This window comes from Solea senegalensis, unplaced genomic scaffold (assembly GCF_019176455.1).
Source record: "Solea senegalensis isolate Sse05_10M unplaced genomic scaffold, IFAPA_SoseM_1 scf7180000014869, whole genome shotgun sequence".
NCBI lineage: Eukaryota > Metazoa > Chordata > Actinopteri > Pleuronectiformes > Soleidae > Solea > Solea senegalensis.
The window spans coordinates 792-19,790 of NW_025321158.1; the positions used below are offsets into that span (position 1 = coordinate 792).

At 40.6% G+C, this 18,999-nt stretch overlaps 1 protein-coding gene across 1 annotated transcript; it reads left to right on the top strand.

The window, feature by feature from the left end:
- Positions 1–282: 282 nt before the first annotated feature.
- LOC122761671 (growth arrest-specific protein 7-like) lies at positions 283–8,200 on the top strand. The gene is made up of 3 exons (XM_044016907.1): positions 283–430; positions 7,227–7,304; positions 8,085–8,200. Exons 1-3 carry the CDS (start codon positions 385–387, stop codon positions 8,183–8,185), a joined length of 225 nt encoding a protein of 74 aa, XP_043872842.1. The 5' UTR covers positions 283–384; the 3' UTR covers positions 8,186–8,200.
- The last annotated feature ends 10,799 nt before the right edge of the window (positions 8,201–18,999 follow it).

An 18,999-nucleotide genomic window follows, 5' to 3' on the forward strand; every position in this document is an offset into this window, starting at 1 on the left:
TCTCCCATGTTCTTCAGCCGTTTGCTGTGAGCACATGCGATGACTCCTGGTGTTGATCCAAGTGCAGAGCAGAGCGCCAGTTTGTTGTGCTCTGCAAAATGTGCCCTGATGTTTTTTCTGGTTGTGAAATAGTTGAGGAAAGGAGAAGCTCGCTGAAACCAGATCTGAGCGCTGCACATTTCTTCAGTGGTTTTGGCTTTCATCATGTGTTTGTTTATCTTTGTGACAAATCCTGCAGAAATAAATCTTCGTATGCGAACAAATTCATGTTAATTAGCGTTTTCTTACCAATTGTTGTTTCCGTTTCGACAGAGGACGGCATCGCTGAGTCACCTCCCCGTGGAGGACCTTAGAGACCCCCTACCGCCTCAATGGAGGTGCTACATGTCACCACAGGGGCGGCGATACTACGTGAACACCACAAATAACGGTAAGAAGATCATTTGCTCTTTATATGAATGAACATTTTACTGTCGTGAGTAACAGAAGTGCTGCCGTGTTGTTGTTGTTGAACAGACGTGAGTATGATGAGAACTTAATTGACAGAAAGCATCGTTTTGGTTGTGGTTTGTTGGCCAGAAAAAAACCATTTTACCATGAAATGGAGCCCGAGGGGAACAAAGTAACTGTTGTAGCTTGTCGAGAGACAGAGACGACACTGTGTTTAACTGTAAAATGGTCAGACGACCAAACGAAAGCATCACATGCACACATCTACAAATCAGTCCAGCGACAAGGGTTATAAAACCAAAACTAACCAGATCAAATTTACTAACAAGGACATGAACCTTGGTCTGGTTTGGTCCAGGTTTCAGGTGTGAACACTTTTGTGTTCTTTCCACACAGAGACGGCGTTTTAAGGGACCTGAAGCGGAATCTTTTGAAAACGCCCCCCAGTTTGTATCCGTGTGCAGTGATATTAGAGAGAGATGGATGACACTCACACTGAAACACCGTCCTCTGTTAACATTAACAACAGAACCTGCTTTTACTATCAGTCACAGTAAAAGCTGACTGATGGCGTTAATATCTGCTGTGCTGTGAACTCCCGTGAGCCTTTTGACTTCAGGATGCAATAAAAGTCACAAAGTGCAGTTTTGACCAACAAAGAAGTCATTTGTCGGACAGATAATGTTACGACGGCTATTCGTCTCATTACACTGACACTTTTAAGAGTTTTGGGGATAATCCGTTAGTTTTAGTTGCGACAGACGATGTTGTACAGTTGTACAGTTCCAGCTCGACTTGGTTCGACTCTACTCAAGTTTTTGTCTTAGTACCCAGTGGGGTTTTTTTTAGTACCTGCTCTGACAAGGTTCTAAGCTGAGCTGAGCCGACACTAAAATGTGATGTCGACAGATTGACGGCCACCGATTGATCAGAGAGTGTCACTGGAAGAGTCCATTACAAGAATCAAAGCGAACAATGCCGAACTGTAGATCAGTTAAAACAGAAAACATCGCCAACATTTAGCAAAGGAGACGTCTGAAATGTCAATATTTAACAGGAGTCTATTGTGACCCTGAATCATGACCCGTTTGGTGGTCAGTTCTGTCCGGATTCATTTTGATTCTGGCAGTTATTCAACCGTTAAGTAATTACAGTACTGAGAATCTGACATCACAAATGTGTGACACGCTGGTGAGAGCTACTGTAATGACAAGTACATGGGCACAATTAAAGCTCTATTTCTCTGCTCTTCGGTATCCATCCGTCCATCTTCTACCACTTTATCCTCCACCTGAGGGTCACGTGAGGGGCGCTGTGCTAAAGGCGGGGTCACACCCTCGACAGATCGCCATTCCATAGTTTTTGAACGTTCTAGATATCACAAACGGTCAATGAGTTACAGTATTTTATAATGATGATACTGATTCTAATGATTCAGTGACACCGAAAACAACTGCGTTTGTGTCGTATATAAAACCACACCACGGCAGTTTCACGCCGACGTTACTACGACGACCCCGCCCCACGTTGAGGAGGAACTATGAAGTCATGGAAAACAAGGTGACTGACACCAAAAGCGCTGTTATTCTGAAGGTGACGAGCTCTTGGTTTGTTTTTGTGGTGTTTTTTTGTGTCGGTTTCGTGGTGTGTGGCGAAAACTCTGTGCACCTGTGCACTTCCTGCGACGGCGTGCCGTGCGGCTTCGCAGTCACTTAAGGCAGAAACCAGAGCTGTTGACATCATGCTCGCCTCTGACCGTGGTCACCGTGGTCAAGTTGTGGCCATGAAAGGGGCTCTAAATTTAGCCCGGGTGGGGGCTCCACCCAAGCACAAACGCGGGGGAAGCTGCTGCTGCTGCTCCTGTTCCTCCCTTTTTTCTTTCTCTATTTAGATTTGAATGAAATGCTAAATATGGTTCAGTCGAAAAAGGTTGAAACAAAGCAGAGCACGGACTCTATTTTCACCATCTGGAATCTTTTATTAACCTCAGAACTTTACTTAAGGTGTAGGTATTTGAGCATGGGCCATTTAATAAAAAAGATGAATGAAGTTTTCTCTTGAAACCAACCAGGAAATAATAATATACAGAAAAGCCACAAGGGGGCGACTCCACCACCTACAAGAATGAATAGAAATGTATCTTTCCACTTAGATTTAATGATCTGAATCATGATTTTCAGCTCTTCTTCTGTAAATAATCTTCTCATTTTGTGTAAAATAGAATAAAGTATGGCACCAGTGTGATTGACAGCTGGTATCGTCCAATAGGAGCGTGATTAAAGGTGGCATCTGTGAACTTCCAGTTGCAAAATGTTAACATGGCTAGAATTTGACCAATATGGGGTTTTTCCTGATTTCGGGCACCAATGGTCTGTCTCTGCACTGCAGTGCAATAATATGCAGTATTTCTTATTAAAATTGATGTATAAACTATTAAGGTTTATAGTATTAAATATAAATATAATATAAATATAAATATACACGTCGTCAAAAAACTACAAAAATAAACGCTCAGATGAAAAAATAAAAGTTAGTAACATTTACAAGTTTCTGAGAACAGAAATCATTTTTTTATAATTATTGGCTGATTAATAAGTAGTAATTCTTAAAAAATGGCAAATATTGCATAATCCTGAATCCTAAAGCGCCAGAATGGGATTATTATACTCTTATAGGTGATGTTTTGACAATTTCCTAACTCGAGTTTTGTCTTGCTGTGACAAGGTTTACTTCACATTCACAGAAGACATAAGTTTTGTGCTGGAAGAAATCAGAAAGTGATGAATTTTTCATAACTGTGTTCATTCAGCAGCATCTGCATCATAAAGAAAGCTGTTTTGTTGCTGCGGTGGAAAAAACCTCCAGGACTTTTTTTGTTTTCTGTGTCTTTACATGATGATGATGATGATGATGATGATGGGTAAATGAAGACCTTCAGAAGAGTCCTGGTCCTAACACACGCTGCTTCTACCACCGGCGTCACCACCAACTGTTTCCAACAAACCCATCTGATAACGTTTGTCCTGAAACAATCAGTATTTATAGCATCTCTGCTGCCTTTCACTGCGCTAAAGTTCAACCAGATTAGCTGCTGTCCTGTGTGTGTGTGTGTGTGTGTGTGTGTGCACTCAGTGTTCCTGTATCGTCATAGTAACAGAGCAGGGTGCGTGGGTGAGGGCTGAATGTCCTTGTGTCAGGGCTTGTGTGTAGTTTTTTCCTTCCTGTGTTACCGGGTGCTGTCGTGGTTTGTAAGACTCTCTACTCATCCCAGTCTGACCAGTGCGCTGCTCCCACAACACAACAACATAATCCTACATACATGTAGATTTACTGCAGACAGACATTTCCCACAGTTTCCACCTGAGACTGTAAAAATAAAACTTAAATTCCAGTTCAGAACGTCCTGAAAACTACATTTAATTGAGGGCAACTCCACTGTTTTGCATGTAAATGTTTTTATGTTAGTAAACAAGACTACGTCACAGTTATATAGATAATATAACATCTATAAAGTCAATAAAATACTGAAATTCAGGCTTCAAGCTTCTATTTTGAATATAAGTTCAGTCTTAATATAGTTTTTAAAACATTGTTTGAGCAACACAGAAACATATAGAGGAAATTATATTGAGCAAATAGCTAAGTTAACGTGAACAAATGTGTATTTATTACCCACATTTGCACTTAAATGTATTTATGAGACTACCTCACAGTTATAGCTGAAGTTGTAACATCTATAAAATCAATAAAATACAAAAATACTCAAATGAAGGCTTCAAAACTACTTTTTACAAATCAAAGTTTCTACTTTTTAAATGCAATATCATTCTTAATATAGTTTTAAAACTCCTTTTGAAACACTGCTGTGTCTTGTATTTTTGGGGTTTAATACAGAGATTTAGTCGATAAGAATCAGAGAATCAGACACAGGAGGACGTTAAAGCATCAGAGTCACATGGCTGCTGATAAAATAACTGGTTCACGTTGGTGTCACAGACACTCGTATGTGTATGCAGGGTTATTTTTGTTTTCAGATCCATTCATACGTTCACCACTGTCAGCCTCACTCTGCTCTGCTCAGCCTGAACCTGCAGCCACTTGGTTGCATAATAATAACATTTTGGGTTGAGGGGGGAAAATCAGAAAAGCTTGAATTGGAACTTTTCTGGTCCATTGAAGACTCATTCGATGCTGCTGCATAATATTATTCAGCAATCACATGATTGGGAGGCCTGAAAAGAGTGGATGCGAGAATTTAAGTGGGTAAATTTAAAGCTTTAATCCTCCACAATCGAGGCCATCAGAGCAGTTTCCAAGACTAGTTCCACTATTTCAGTCACAACAAGGAAATTATATTATTATTGCATCTGGAGACAGAAATTAATCCGGCAGGTGACAAGACCCAAAAAAATGTTGTATTTCAAGAGTCAGTTGCCTGGAAACTTAAGCTGTTTCTATTTGTCAAATCAATCCAGGACTGAACCATTTATGTGGAATTACAAATTGTGTTATTTTCTGACATATATTGACATTTGGGTTTGAGTTGTGGTATAATTGTTGTTGTTAAGGAGAGATGGAGCATGAGACGTAATCGAAATATTATACTACTACACTGTACTCTAATGCAAGGATGACACATAATATTTTAAATTGAGTTAGAATATAGAACAATCAAAAGAACGATTAAACTACAGGATTTTTTTATTTTTTATTTATGTGTTGTCAACAACTTAATAGTTTAAAAGATTGTATCCTTTTTCTCTCATGAATAAGAAACACCTGAGCGAAAAGTCCTCAAAAAAAAATCTGATTGAATTTATGAAATTTGGAAATACGTCACAGTTCAAAGTTCACTTGGCTCGTTTTTATGAACAAAAATGAACAAAGAGGAAAAAACTGTCCATTTTGTGACTTCTGCACAATTATTGCTACTTTCATTTAATCATGACTTTCACTCAGTAACACACAAGGTGTAAAAACTTATTTTGTACAGTTGTGGGTTACGCCCACGGTAATTTACCAAGAGTGTGCGAAGGGTTGAAGTCAGGCAACAAAAAAACAGATTAGTAAGTCTATCTCTAATATTCAAGTTTGTGATATCAGTGTTTGACGAGGAATAATCGCTGATGGATGAAATATAAATTGATTTTGAAATCATGTTTTCACAACATAAACCAATTACCCTGAGCTAAGTAGATTCTGCTGCCATCTCTGTGCATTAACGGCCCATATTTCTCACAATATTGATTTGTCAATGACAAACTAAAAAGGGGAGCGAGAGAGACTGAGGTATTGAGAGCCTGAGACTAGAAGACTGTTGTCCATCAATCCTGAAGCCACAGCTTCTCTCCATAATCCCTGTGTCAGTTAGCCTCTCCACGCGTGTCATTTGAGCTGATGCTCTCAGTTCAGTCGCCTCCTTTCGCTCCAAAAATCTAGGATCGAGCTCTTGAATGAAAAATCAAAACTGAGAGCATCGTTACGAGATGCTCTTTAATCACTTCAGCATGTTTAGCAGCTGCAGGGAAACAAGCTGATGCTGACAAGCAGATGACGGGGAAAAAGTATCAAAGCTTCTACAAAGATCATTCCATTTTTACTTTGCCGTTAAAGGGTTTGCACCTGTTGCATCAACTTTATTGCAGAACTAAAAACTAACCGAAACAGGTTTTTAATCCATGCAGAGTCAGTTAAAAATGACAGGATATTCTTTCCAACTACATGAATGTTTTTCCACTCACAGCTAGTATTATTTCTGGATCCGGTCTGTTTTTTTGTAAATCTGATCCAAACCACAATTTGGAGGTGGTTTGAACTGTGACTCCAGTCTTTATAGATACATCTCAGGGAAGATGATTGGCTCCTGGATGTGGAAATGTCTCCAAAGACGTCCAAGGCTTTTCCAGTGGGTCAAAAGCTTGAACTTGTTCAATGGGACTGAACCATGTTACATTTAAATTGCTGTCAAATCTGTAATCTGGATAAGATCCAGATAACACCTGGTCTGATGGTAGAGTGTCTGAGTTTTTTTCTGTATGACTTTTTGCAGTGTTGCCCATGATAAGAGATTGGGAATTCTTGAAAATATGACAATTGTTTTGTGATGTCGTCAGTCGGTAGATTTTTACCAAATGGTAATATAGAATGGAAATATTCATGGGCGATCACGAAAAATTCAGATTGATCCTTCAAAAAGTGTAGACAGGAAGTTGCTAAAAAGGACAAACTAATGGCGCTTTCCCACTACACAGTTCTAGCACGACTCGACTCGGTTTTTTTAGTGATAGTACCTGCTCTTACAATGTTCCACGTGAGCTGAGTCGATACTAAAATGTGACGTCTACAGACTGCCCAGCCACTGATTGATCAGAGAGTGTTGTCACTGGAAGCGTGACGTCTGAAATCCCTGAAAACGTCTGCAACATCCAACAGCAAAGTTGGATGTGTCTAAAATCTCAATATTTAACAGAAGAGTCTGATGTATTTAGTGACAGCACTGCCTGAAAATGAACAGCCTAACAAGAAACTGACTGAACAAGCTTCCTGGATACCACGGTTTCTATTTAACATATTAATCAAAGAGACTGAAAGTGAAACTAAATGCCAGTTTAGTCAGATTTTTACGTGAACCCATCAATTTCATCGTAAAACAATGTCACTTTCTGTTTCAACTGCCACAAACTTCCACGTTTGCAACCCATAGATGGAATCTGGCAGTTTTGACAGTTGGAAATTTTGTATCCTAATGTTGTCATTTTTTTCCCTTCCCTCATCAGAGACGACATGGGAGAGACCGTCCAGCGTTCCCGGAACCCCCAAAACCTCCATCCGACACAAGAACTCACTGCCAGCAGGTACTTTAGCTCCTCCATCTGAACTCTCCACCAACTTCAACTTTAACTCAAGTAGTCCGTGCCCTACAGGCCGTGGATTCTCTCGAACAGTCATTGTGGCACAAAGCAGCCACTCATACAAACACATACACTCACACACTCATACACTCACACACACACACACACACTCACACACTTCCTGTGACTAACTTTATTTTTTGGCCTTCTGTTTCTCTGTTGTTCCTTAAAGGAGACAAACTGACAAACACAACGCTTGTGTTTGTGTGAGTGGAAGGCAGCAATAGATTAATAATCCATTACTAGATTATCTTTTAAAGAAGTTTCTCTGACGTTTTTAGCTTCTTAAATGTGAATATTTCCCCCTATAAACAAATAAATAAACAAACTACTGCTGTGAAAATTACAGTTTGGATGTCATATTTATATTTTACTGTTTACAAGTTTGTGCCTTCGTTTTTTACTATTTTTATGAGATTAGACAATTTCAACACCCCCTTATTTTATGTTCAGTAGTTCATGTTCATGAGTTGCAACATTTTTGGCGATTTTCCAGTGTATAAACATTCATTTATGTGAGGAAAAGTTTCCAAATAGACTTTCAAAGACAATTTCAAAACAATTTTCTAAACCGGGTCCATGAGTTTCATTTGAATGCACTTAAATAGATGTGTAAATAGTGTATAATGTGATTCTCCACACAAACTACTCATGGATCTGCACTAAACTGTTAAAAGATAATGATATTTTTCCTCACCCTTTATTTCTCATTCGTGTCACCAGTGAATGGATTTCACTCGGGTGGAAGTCCCTTACATCATCTGGATCATTCACACAACAGCCTGGTTAGAAAAAGCAGTACAGAGCCACAGGTAAGTTCATAACATACACTCGTAATATTTTATTAAAAAAGCATAAACCTTGGCTGAAAGAAGCAAAATCCAGACTAACATTTATGGACTGATAGGGAGACTGAATTTATGCACTGTTAGCTTCAAATATGTAATGTTTTTGAACTTAATGCATGGAACTTTACATGCTAACAACTAGCTACCAGCTACAGTTTAGCTAAAGATTGATGTAATAGGTCAATCAGAAAAGGCTAAAGCTCATGGGTGACATTTCTCGATGTGTAAACAGCCTCTTTAATACGACGTACAGTGTCGTTATTCATTGTTTTGTATTAAAAGGTTGATTAGCACAGCTTTAACGTCACAAGGTAACAAGGTAATGATTTTTCAACATCAACTTAAATTAACTCATAAAACTGTGCAGCAGCAACAACAACAACAACAACAACAACCTCTTCAACAGCGTCTCTCTAGAGTCTTTAAGAGAAATGAGACGTTACACGAGAAGACAAGGTCTTTCAACATTTCAGATTAGCCTTCCCTCCTCTCTTCATTATTAATGGAGAGGCTGATGGCAGATTAATCCCTCCTACACTATCTGCTCTCTTGATCTTAATTAAGCAGGCAGCTGTGATCCACCCACCATTTATCCACGCTGTCGAAATTATAATTATAATCATTCATTTCCCTGCTTTACTGTATCTTACACTCCTACAGACTGTTCTCGTACATAAACTGTAGGTCGTAGGCAGGAATTACGACCTATATTTACGCTTTCAAAACAAGCGCCCCCTAGTGGTAGCATAAATTAAAGCAATCCGGTACCTTAAATGTGTCGTTGGAACAAAATGACCCAAATTTACGATTCAGTTTGAGGACTTGTTGCTCCTACAGAAGCAAGTTGGTTGCAGTTGTAGTCAGAAGTCGGGAATTCTGTGTTAAGGTCGTAGGAGTAACCAGTAGCGTATTCATTTAGCGACTTTTCCGACCACCCTAATAACTCATTTATTTCTAAAAAGCGACAACCGACATATCCAGCGACTTTCTGGCCAAACCTTAGCGACTTCTGCCGCAGTGCTAATCTGTATTGTTCCTCCAAGTAAAATAATGTCAGGCTGCTTTTAGCTACTTCGGTTTGGTTTGTGGACGACAAAAATAACGTCATCACTTTTACGTTTGGGAAAGAACATTTTACTTCATTTGCTGACATTTTATGGACCAAACCAATCATAATAACAAAACTAGTACCGCGCGCGGTTCTGAACGGGTTCGAGCCGACCCGCGCGAGTCGCCGTGTGCCACGGCTCCCCGCGCGCCTCGCGCTCTCACCCGTTCATTCACCGCGCGCGGTACTAGTTATTTTCAGTACTAGTTATTTTCAGTACTAGTTATTTTCAGCGTCTCCGCACATGTCGATCCAAATTTCGGGGGGGATCGGCAACGTATGGCAAAGTTATAGGGCACTTCCTGTTTAAAATGGCCGACTTCCTGTTCGGTCAAATGCGCGTCCGTAAACGTGTTCAGGGAAGTTCCCTTGTCTTACATATCTAGTTTTGTGCAGATCGGACAATCTTAGATTTTACTTCCTGTTTCGGGCATTCCACTTCCTGTTGGGAGGTCATCTTTTGCAGACATGCTCAGGACAGGTCCCTGGTGTGACATATAAGGTTTCGTGCAAATTGGACAACGTACGGCAAAGTTAGCGGGCACTTCCTGTTTAAAATGGCCAACTTCCTGTTCGTCTCTGGAAACATGTTCAGGGAAGGTCCCGTAACTCACATATCTAGTTTTGTGTCAATCGGACAATGTAAGACTTTACTTCCTGTTTCGGGCGTTCCACTTCCTGTAGGGAGGTGACCTTTTACAGACATGCTCAGGACAGGTCCCTGGTGTCACATATAAGGTTTTGTGCAGATCGGACAATGTACTGCAAAGTTAGAGGGCACTTCCTGTTTAAAATGGCCGACTTCCTGTTCGTCTCCGGAAACATGTTCAGGGAAGGTCCCGTAACTCACATATCTAGTTTCGTGTCAATCGGACAATGTAAGACTTTACTTCCTGTTTTGGGCGTTCCACTTCCTGTAGGGAGGTGACCTTTTACGGACATGTTGAGGAAGGGTCTGGGGTCCCACATACTAAGTTTCAAGTGGATACAACAATCCCTGTTGGAGCAGCATCAAAAACTATAAATGTAATTCTGTCTGCTGTCACCAGGGGGCGCTGTATTTGAAAATTAATATTTTCATATAGACGTGTTCAGGGCCGGACTGTCATCAATCCTTGCAAGTTTGGTTCAGATCGGACCAGGATTGGCAAAGTTGTAACAGTTTGTTTTTTTAGAATTTTCTACCACCACCAGGAGGCGCTGTTTTCAAAATGTACCGTTTCAGCAACACAGTCGTCTTCAGGAACTAACCATCATCAACTATAGCAAGTTTGGTTGGGATCAGACCTTCCATCGCAAAGTTATAAGAGTTTCATTGTCTGTTGTGAAAAATTATTATTATCTCCAACTTTGGCGCCCCCTATCTCGTACGCCATACAATATTTTAAAAAGCTTTTGATAACTTTTGATGCTCAACTCGTCCACATTGATCTCACCAAGTTTGAAGGTGATCGCACAAAAGCTCTAAGAGGAGATAATTGAAATACAAGCTGTCATACTGTCTGCTGTCACCAGGGGGCGCTGTTTTCGAAATTGAATATTTTCATATAGACGTCTTTAGGGCCGGACTATCATCAATCCTAGCAAGTTTGGTTCAGATCGGACCAGGATTTGCGAAGTTGTAGCAGTTTGATTTTTTGTCCCAAAAATCCGACTTTGCGTCGTTGCCATGGCAACACCGTTAAACGATTTGTCGTCATATTGATCACGCATCATCTACCATGTGTTTTGACTGTTGTCACCAATTTTGAGTGCGGTACGATTATCTGTGTAAAAGTTATTCCCGAAATCGTAAAAAAACTTTTTTTTGGTGTATTTTCTTTCACCACAAGGAGGCGCTGTTTTCAAACTTCACCGTTTTTTCATAGACGTCTTCAGCCATGGCCCATCATCAACGGTAGCAAGTTTAGTTTGGATCGGACCTTCCATCGCAAAGTTATAGGAGTTTTGTTTTTCTGATGCGAAACATCAGAATCATCAAGAACTTTGCCGCCTCCTATCTCGTGCGCCATGCGACATTTGAAAAAACTTTTGATACTGTAAGCTCCTCAACTGGTCCACAGGGACCTCACCAAAAAATGGCCAATCAACCCAAGATGGCGGATTTCCTGTTGGGTTTGGATCATGGTCATAATGTAATTTTTTCTTCATCCTGACCCACTACACATGTGTACCGAATTTCGTGCATGTGCGATATTTGTGTTGGTCATGGTGAATTTGGACAGGTGGCGCCGCACTTATTGGCCCCTCCCACATTCAATTTTCGACGCACATTCCCCGAACCTTTTTCAGACGTAAATTTACACCAGGATTGATGCGGTCACAAAAATCTGTGAGTTTTGGGGTATGGGAAAGGCCTCAAAAAGGCAATTCATTTGGGGGAATAATAAGAATAATAATAATAACTAGTACCGCGCGCGGTTCTGAACGGGTTCGAGCCGACCCGCGCGAGTCGCCGTGTGCCACGGCTCCCCGCGCGCCTCGCGCTCTCACCCGTTCATTCACCGCGCGCGGTACTAGTTATTTTCAGTACTAGTTATTTTCAGTACTAGTTATTTTCAGTACTAGTTATTTTCAGTACTAGTTATTTTCAGTACTAGTTATTTTCAGCGGCGTCTCCGCACATGTCGATCCAAATTTCGGGGGGGAGCGGCAACGTATGGCAAAGTTATAGGGCACTTCCTGTTTAAAATGGCCGACTTCCTGTTCGGTCAAATGCGCGTCCGTAAACGTGTTCAGGGAAGTTCCCTTGTCTTACATATCAAGTTTTGTGCAGATCCGACAATCTTAGAGTTTACTTCCTGTTTAGGGCATTCCACTTACTGTTGGGAGGTCATCTTTTGCAGAAATGCTCAGGACAGGTCCCTGGTGTGACATATAAGGTTTCGTGCAAATTGGACAACGTACGGCAAAGTTAGCGGGCACTTCCTGTTTAAAATGGCCAACTTCCTGTTCGTCTCTGGAAACATGTTCAGGGAAGGTCACGTAACTCACATATCTAGTTTTGTGTCAATCGGACAATGTAAGACTTTACTTCCTGTTTCGGGCGTTCCACTTCCTGTAGGGAGGTGACCTTTTACAGACATACTCAGGACAGGTCCCTGGTGTCACATATAAGGTTTTGTGCAGATCGGACAATATACTGCAAAGTTAGAGGGCACTTCCTGTTTAAAATGGCCAACTTCCTCTTCGGTCAACGGCGTCTCCGTAAACATGTTCAGGGAAGGTCCCATAACTCGCATATAAGGTTTCGTGCAAATCGGACAACGTACGGCAAAGTTAGAGGGCACTTCCTGTTTAAAATGGCCGACTTCCTGTTCGTCTCCGGAAACATGTTCAGGGAAGGTCCTGTAACTCACATATCTAGTTTCGTGTCAATCGGACAATGTAAGACTTTACTTCCTGTTTGGGGCGTTCCACTTCCTGTAGGGAGGTGACCTTTTACGGACATGTTGAGGAAGGGTCTGGGGTCCCACATACTAAGTTTCAAGTGGATACAACAATCCCTGTTGGAGCAGCATCAAAAACTATATATGTAATTCTGTCTGCTGTCACCAGGGGGCGCTGTATTTGAAAATTAATATTTTCATATAGACGTGTTCAGGGCCGGACTGTCATCAATCCCAGCAACTTTGGTTCAGATCGGACCAGGATTGGCAAAGCTGTAACAGTTTGTTTTTTTAGAATTTTCTACCACCACCAGGAGGCGCTGTTTTCAGAATGTACCGTTTCAGCAACACAGTCGTCTTCAGCAACTAACCATCATCAACTAAAGCAAGTTTGGTTGGGATCAGACCTTCCATCGCAAAGTTATAAGAGTTTCACTGTCTGTTGTGAAAAATTATTATTATCTCCAACTTTGGCGCCCCCTATCTCGTACGCCATACAATATTTTAAAAAGCTTTTGATAACTTTTGATGCTCAATTCGTCCACATTGATCTCACCAAGTTTGAAGGTGATCGCACAAAAGCTCTAGGAGGAGATAATTGAAATACAAGCTGTAATATTGTCTACTGTCACCAGGGGGGCTGTTTTCGAAATTGAATATCTTCATATAGACGTCTTTAGGGCCGGACTGTCATCAATCCTAGCAAGTTTGGTTCAGATCGGACCAGGATTCGCAAAGTTGTAGCAGTTTGATTTTTTGTCCCAAAAATCCGACTTTGCGTCGTTGCCATGGCAACACCGTTAAACGATTTGTCGTCATATTGATCACGCATCATCTACCATGTGTTTTGACTGTTGTCACCAATTTTGAGTGCGGTACGATCATCTGTGTAAAAGTTATTCCCGAAATCGTAAAAAAACTTTTTTTTTGTGTATTTTCTTTCACCACAAGGAGGCGCTGTTTTCAAACTTCACCGTTTTTTCATAGACGTCTTCAGCCATGGCCCATCATCAATGGTAGCAAGTTTGGTTCGGATCGGACCTTCCATCGCAAAGTTATAAGAGTTTTGTTTTTCTGATGCGAAACATCAGAATCATCACTAACTTTGCCGCCCCCTATCTTGCGCGCCATGCGACATTTGAAAAAACTTTTGATACCGTGAGCTCCTCAACTGGTCCACAGGGACCTCACCAAGTTTGAAGGTGATCGCACGAAAACTCGAGGAGGAGTTAGTTCAAATACCATTGCTGCGAATTCGCCAAAATCGCCAAAAAATCGCCAATCAACCCAAGATGGCGGACTTCCTGTTGGGTTTGGATCATGGGCATAATGTAATTTTTTCTTCATCCTGACCCACTACACATGTGTACCGAATTTCGTGCATGTGCGATATTTGTGTTGGTCATGGTGAATTTGGACAGGTGGCGCCGCACTTATTGGCCCCTCCCACATTCAATTTTCAACGCACATTCACCGAACCTTTTTCAGACGTAAATTTACACCACGATTGATGCGGTCACAAAAATCTGTGAGTTTTGGGGTATGGGAAAGGCCTCAAAAATGCGATTCATTTGGGGGAATAATAAGAATAATAATAATAACTAGTACCGCAAGCGGTAATCAACGGGTTCGAGCTTGACGGCTCGCGGGTCTCCCTGCGCCCACCTCGCCGTGCGAGACGTCTAGCTCATCTTCCGTTCATTCACCGCTTGCGGCAGTAGTAATTTTCAGCTTAGACTATTTTCAGCGTCCATGTGCTAAGTTAGATGGCACTTCCTGTTTAAAATGGCCGACTTCCTGTTTGGTGAAAGGTGTGTCCGTAAACGTGTTCAGGGACGTTCCTTTGACTCACATATCAAGTTTTGTGAAGATTGGAAAATGTTAGACTTGACTTCCTGTTTCGGGAGTTCTACTTCCTGTAGGGAGGTTATCCTTTACAGCACATATGTCAGAATCAAGGCCCGTGAATGAGTTATGTCTGGCTAGCGGGATGATTTTTAATTACTATTAAAACCGGCTTGCACTATTATGTGCCCTCAGCACCATAATACTACAAATCCCAAGATGCACTGCGAGTGCGATCCCGTGTCATCATTCATGAACAGCATCACAGTCACAGTGGAGGACTAAACATTGCTGTCATTTTTCATCTCCCTCTCCCCCAAATAGACAAATAGAAAAGTAGACGGTGAAAACAGGGTTTTCAAGACAGGTGGGAGGCAGAATAATGTTCACCGAAGTAAAAGGAAAGCCTGTGTGTCTTGTGTGTGGAGACAGTGTGTCGTTATGAAAGAATATAACTTAAGAAGGCACTATGAAACATGCAACTGTTTTGCACTTTTCAAGTTTGCACTAACTTCTAATTTTATTATAAAAGACAGACATTGGTGAGGATCAGAGCAGCACACTGATTTGTTTTGTAACATGCTGTTTCATTTTTGCATTTATCTTGCCATTGAGCTTTGAAGGAAAATAACATTTTGCTGTTTACCTGTTAAAAAGAAGAAGAAGGAAAAACGTTTTCAATTTGTTACTGAAAGAGCCTTGAGAAAATATTGCAACTGATTTAATTTAATTTAATTTAATTTAATTTAATTTAATTTAATTTTATTTTATTTTATTTTATTTTATTTTATTTTATTTTATTTTATTTTATTTTATTTAATGATTGAGTGCAATATAGGCTGTGGTATTGGTATTGGTTCAATATGTGCAGTAATTGCAAGTTTTAATAAATATTTAACCCTCCATCTGTACCATTTTTTTTATTTTGGCCCCCCGTGTATTTGACTTTGGCATTACTGCTTTACAGACATGTTCCGGACGGGTCTGAGGTCTCACGAATCAAGTTTCAAGTGGATACAACAATCCCAATTAGAGCAGCATGAGAAACTGTAAATGTTAGATTTGATAGATTTGTAGGCAAATGCCTCCATCATGTGGCGAACAATGGTTACTGCATGAACAAATTACTCAGTTGAGGGAATCCTTTGCATTTTTGCCAGGCAACACCATTGAACGATTTGTTATCATATTCAGCAAGCATCATCTACCATGTGTTTTACATGTTTTCATTCATTTTGAGTATGATACAATGAAATTTGTTAAAGTTATAAGGGAAATTGTGAAATTGTATTTTCTATTACCACCAGAAGGCGCTGTTTTCAAAATGTACAGTTTTTGCATAAGCATCTTCAGCAAGATCCCATCATCGATTGTCACAAGTTTGGTTAAGATCTGACCTTCCATCGCAAAGTTATAAGAGTTTGTTGTTGTAGCGAAATACCAGACGTCATATTGTCTGCCGTCAACAGGGGGCACTGTTTTTGAAAGTGAATATTTTCATATAGGCATCTTCAGGGATTGACTATCATCAATCCTAGCAAGTTTGATTCAGATTGGAATAGTATTCGCAAAGTGGTAGCTGTTTGTTTTTTGTCGCAAATATCTGACTTTGCAGTGTTGTCATGGCAACACTGTTGAACAATTTGTTATCATATTAGGCACGCATCATCTACCATGTGTTTTGAATGTTTTCCCAAATTTTGAGTTTGATACAAGGAAATTTGTTAAAGTTATAAGGGAAATTGTGAACTTGTACTTTCTGTTACCACCAGGTGGCGCTGTTTCCAAAATTTACAGTTTTTGCATAGGCATCTTTAGCAAAAGCCCATCATCTATCATCACAAGTTTGGTTAAGATCTGACCTTCAATCGCAAAGTTATAAGAGTTTGTTGTGTGTTGCGAAATACCAGACTTCCTATTGTTTGCCACCACCAGGAGGCGATGTTTTCAAAATTTACAGTTTTTGCATAGACATCTTTAGCAAGGGCCCATCATCGATTGTCACTTGTTTGGTTAATATCTGACCTTCCATGGCAAAGTTATGAGAGATTGTTGTGTGTTGCGAGGAATCGTGATTTTCGCCAACTTTGCCGCCCTTCTTCTTGTTCGCCGTGATACTTGATGAAAAGATTTTGATACCTTTGGATCCTCAACTTGTTCACAGTGACCTCAGCAAGTTTGAAGGTGATCCCATGAAAGCTCTATGACAAGTGCGTTCACATACCATTGGTGTGAAATGGCCAAAATCTGCAAAAAATGTACTTTCAATCCAAGATGGCGGCTTTCCTGTTCGTTTTAGAGCTTCGGCTACGCTGACTTTTTTGACCGTCTGGACCTAAGGAACGCGTGAGTACCAAGTTCCGTGCATGTACATTCAACGTGCTCCTCAGGAGGACAAGTTTTACGGGTTGTAAGAGTTTCACCTTTTGTTGTGAAAAATATGAATGAACACCAACTTTGGCGCCCCCTATCTCGTACACCGAGCGATATTTTAAAAAGCTTTCAGGAACTTATGCTCAGCAACTTGTTCACAGTGACCTCACCAACTTTCAAGGTGATAGCATAAAAACTCTAGGATTAGTTCATTCAAATATCAGGTGTCATAGTGTCTGCTGTCACCAGGGGGCGCTGTTTTTGAAAGAGAATATTTTCATATAGGCGTCTTCAGGGCCAGATTATCATCAATCAGAGCAAGTTTGGTTCAGATCGGACTCGGATTCGTAAAGTTGTAGCAGTTTGTTTTTTGTCACAAATATCTGACTTTGCAGTGTTGCTGTGGCAACACCGTTGAACGATTTGTTATCATATAAAGCACGCATAATCGACCATGTGTTTTGAATGTTTTCCCAATTTTTGAGTTTGATACGATTAACTCTGTAAAAGTTATTACCGAAATGTTTATTTTTGGATTTTCTGTTACCACAAGGAGGCGCTGTGCTAAAAATGTACAGTTTTTCCACAGACTTCTTCAGCAAAGGTCCATCATCAACCCTAGGTAATTTGGTTGGGATGTGACCTTCTATCGCAAAGTTATAAGAGTTTTGTTGCCTGTGGCGAAACATTAAAATTTTCACCAACTTTGCCGGCCCCTTACTCTTACGCCATAATACCTATTGAAAAGATTTTGATACCTTTGGATCCTCAACTTGTCCAAAGTGACCTCACCAAGTTTGAAGGTGATCCCATGAAAGTTGTAGGACAAATCTGTTCAAATATCATTGGTGCAAAATGGCCAAAATCAGCAAAGCATTTACTTTCAATCCAAGATGGCGGCTTTCCTGTTCGTTTTAGAGCATAGGCTACGCTGACTTTTTTGACCGGCGTGACCTAAGGAACGCGTGTACCAAGTTTTGTGCATGTACATTAAACGTGCTCCTCAGGACCACAGGTTTTAGGGGGTGGAGCAGTTTTTTGGCCCGTCCACTTTCACCAGGGGGCGCTGATTTTGACTTGAAATATTTTCACATAGGTTTGTTCAGGGCCAGACTATCAACAATCCTAGCAAGTTTGGTTCAGATTGGACCAGGATTGGCAAAGTTGTAACAGTTTTTTTTTTGTAGTATTTTCTACCACCACCAGGAGGCGCTGTTTTCAAAATGTATTGTTTTCGGCAATATAGTCGCCTTCAGCAACTACCCATTATCAATCATAGGAAGTTTGGTTGGGATTGGATCTTCCATCGCAAAGTTATAAGAGTTTTGCTTTTTGTTGTGAAAAATAGGAATTTACACCCACTTTGGCGCCCCCTATCTCGTACACCATGAGACATTTTAAAAAACTTTTGATAACTTAAGCTCCTCAACTGGTTCACAGTGACCTCACCGAGTTTAAAGGTGATCGCACAAGAACTCTAGGATTAATTCCTTCAAATACCAGAGGTCATATTGTCTCCGTCACCAGGGGGTGCTGTTTTTGAAAGTGAATATTTTCATATAGACGTCTTCAGGGCTGGACTTTCATCAATCCTAGCAAGTTTGGTTCAGATTGGACTAGGATTCGCAAAGTTGTAGCAGTTTGTTTTTTTGTCGCAAAAATCCGACTTTGCATCATTACCATGGCAACATCATGTAACTCTACGCCATCATATTGAGCATGCATCATCTACCTTGTGTTTTGGGTGATTTTTACCAATTTTGAGTTTGATACGATAATCTCTGTAAAAGTTATTCCCGAAATTGTAAAAGTAACTTTTTTTTTTTATTTTCTGCCACCACCAGGAGGCGATGTTTACAAACTTGACAGTTTTTGCATAGGCCTCTTCAGCAAGGGCCCATCATCAATCGCCACAAGTTTGGTTAAGATCGGACCTTCTATCGCAAAGTTATAAGAGTTTTGTTGCGTGTGGCGAAAATCGTGAATTTTCACCAACTTTGACGCCCCCTTTCTCGTACGCCATGATACTTATTAAAAAGTTTTCAGGAACTTTAGATCCTCAACTTGTCCACAGT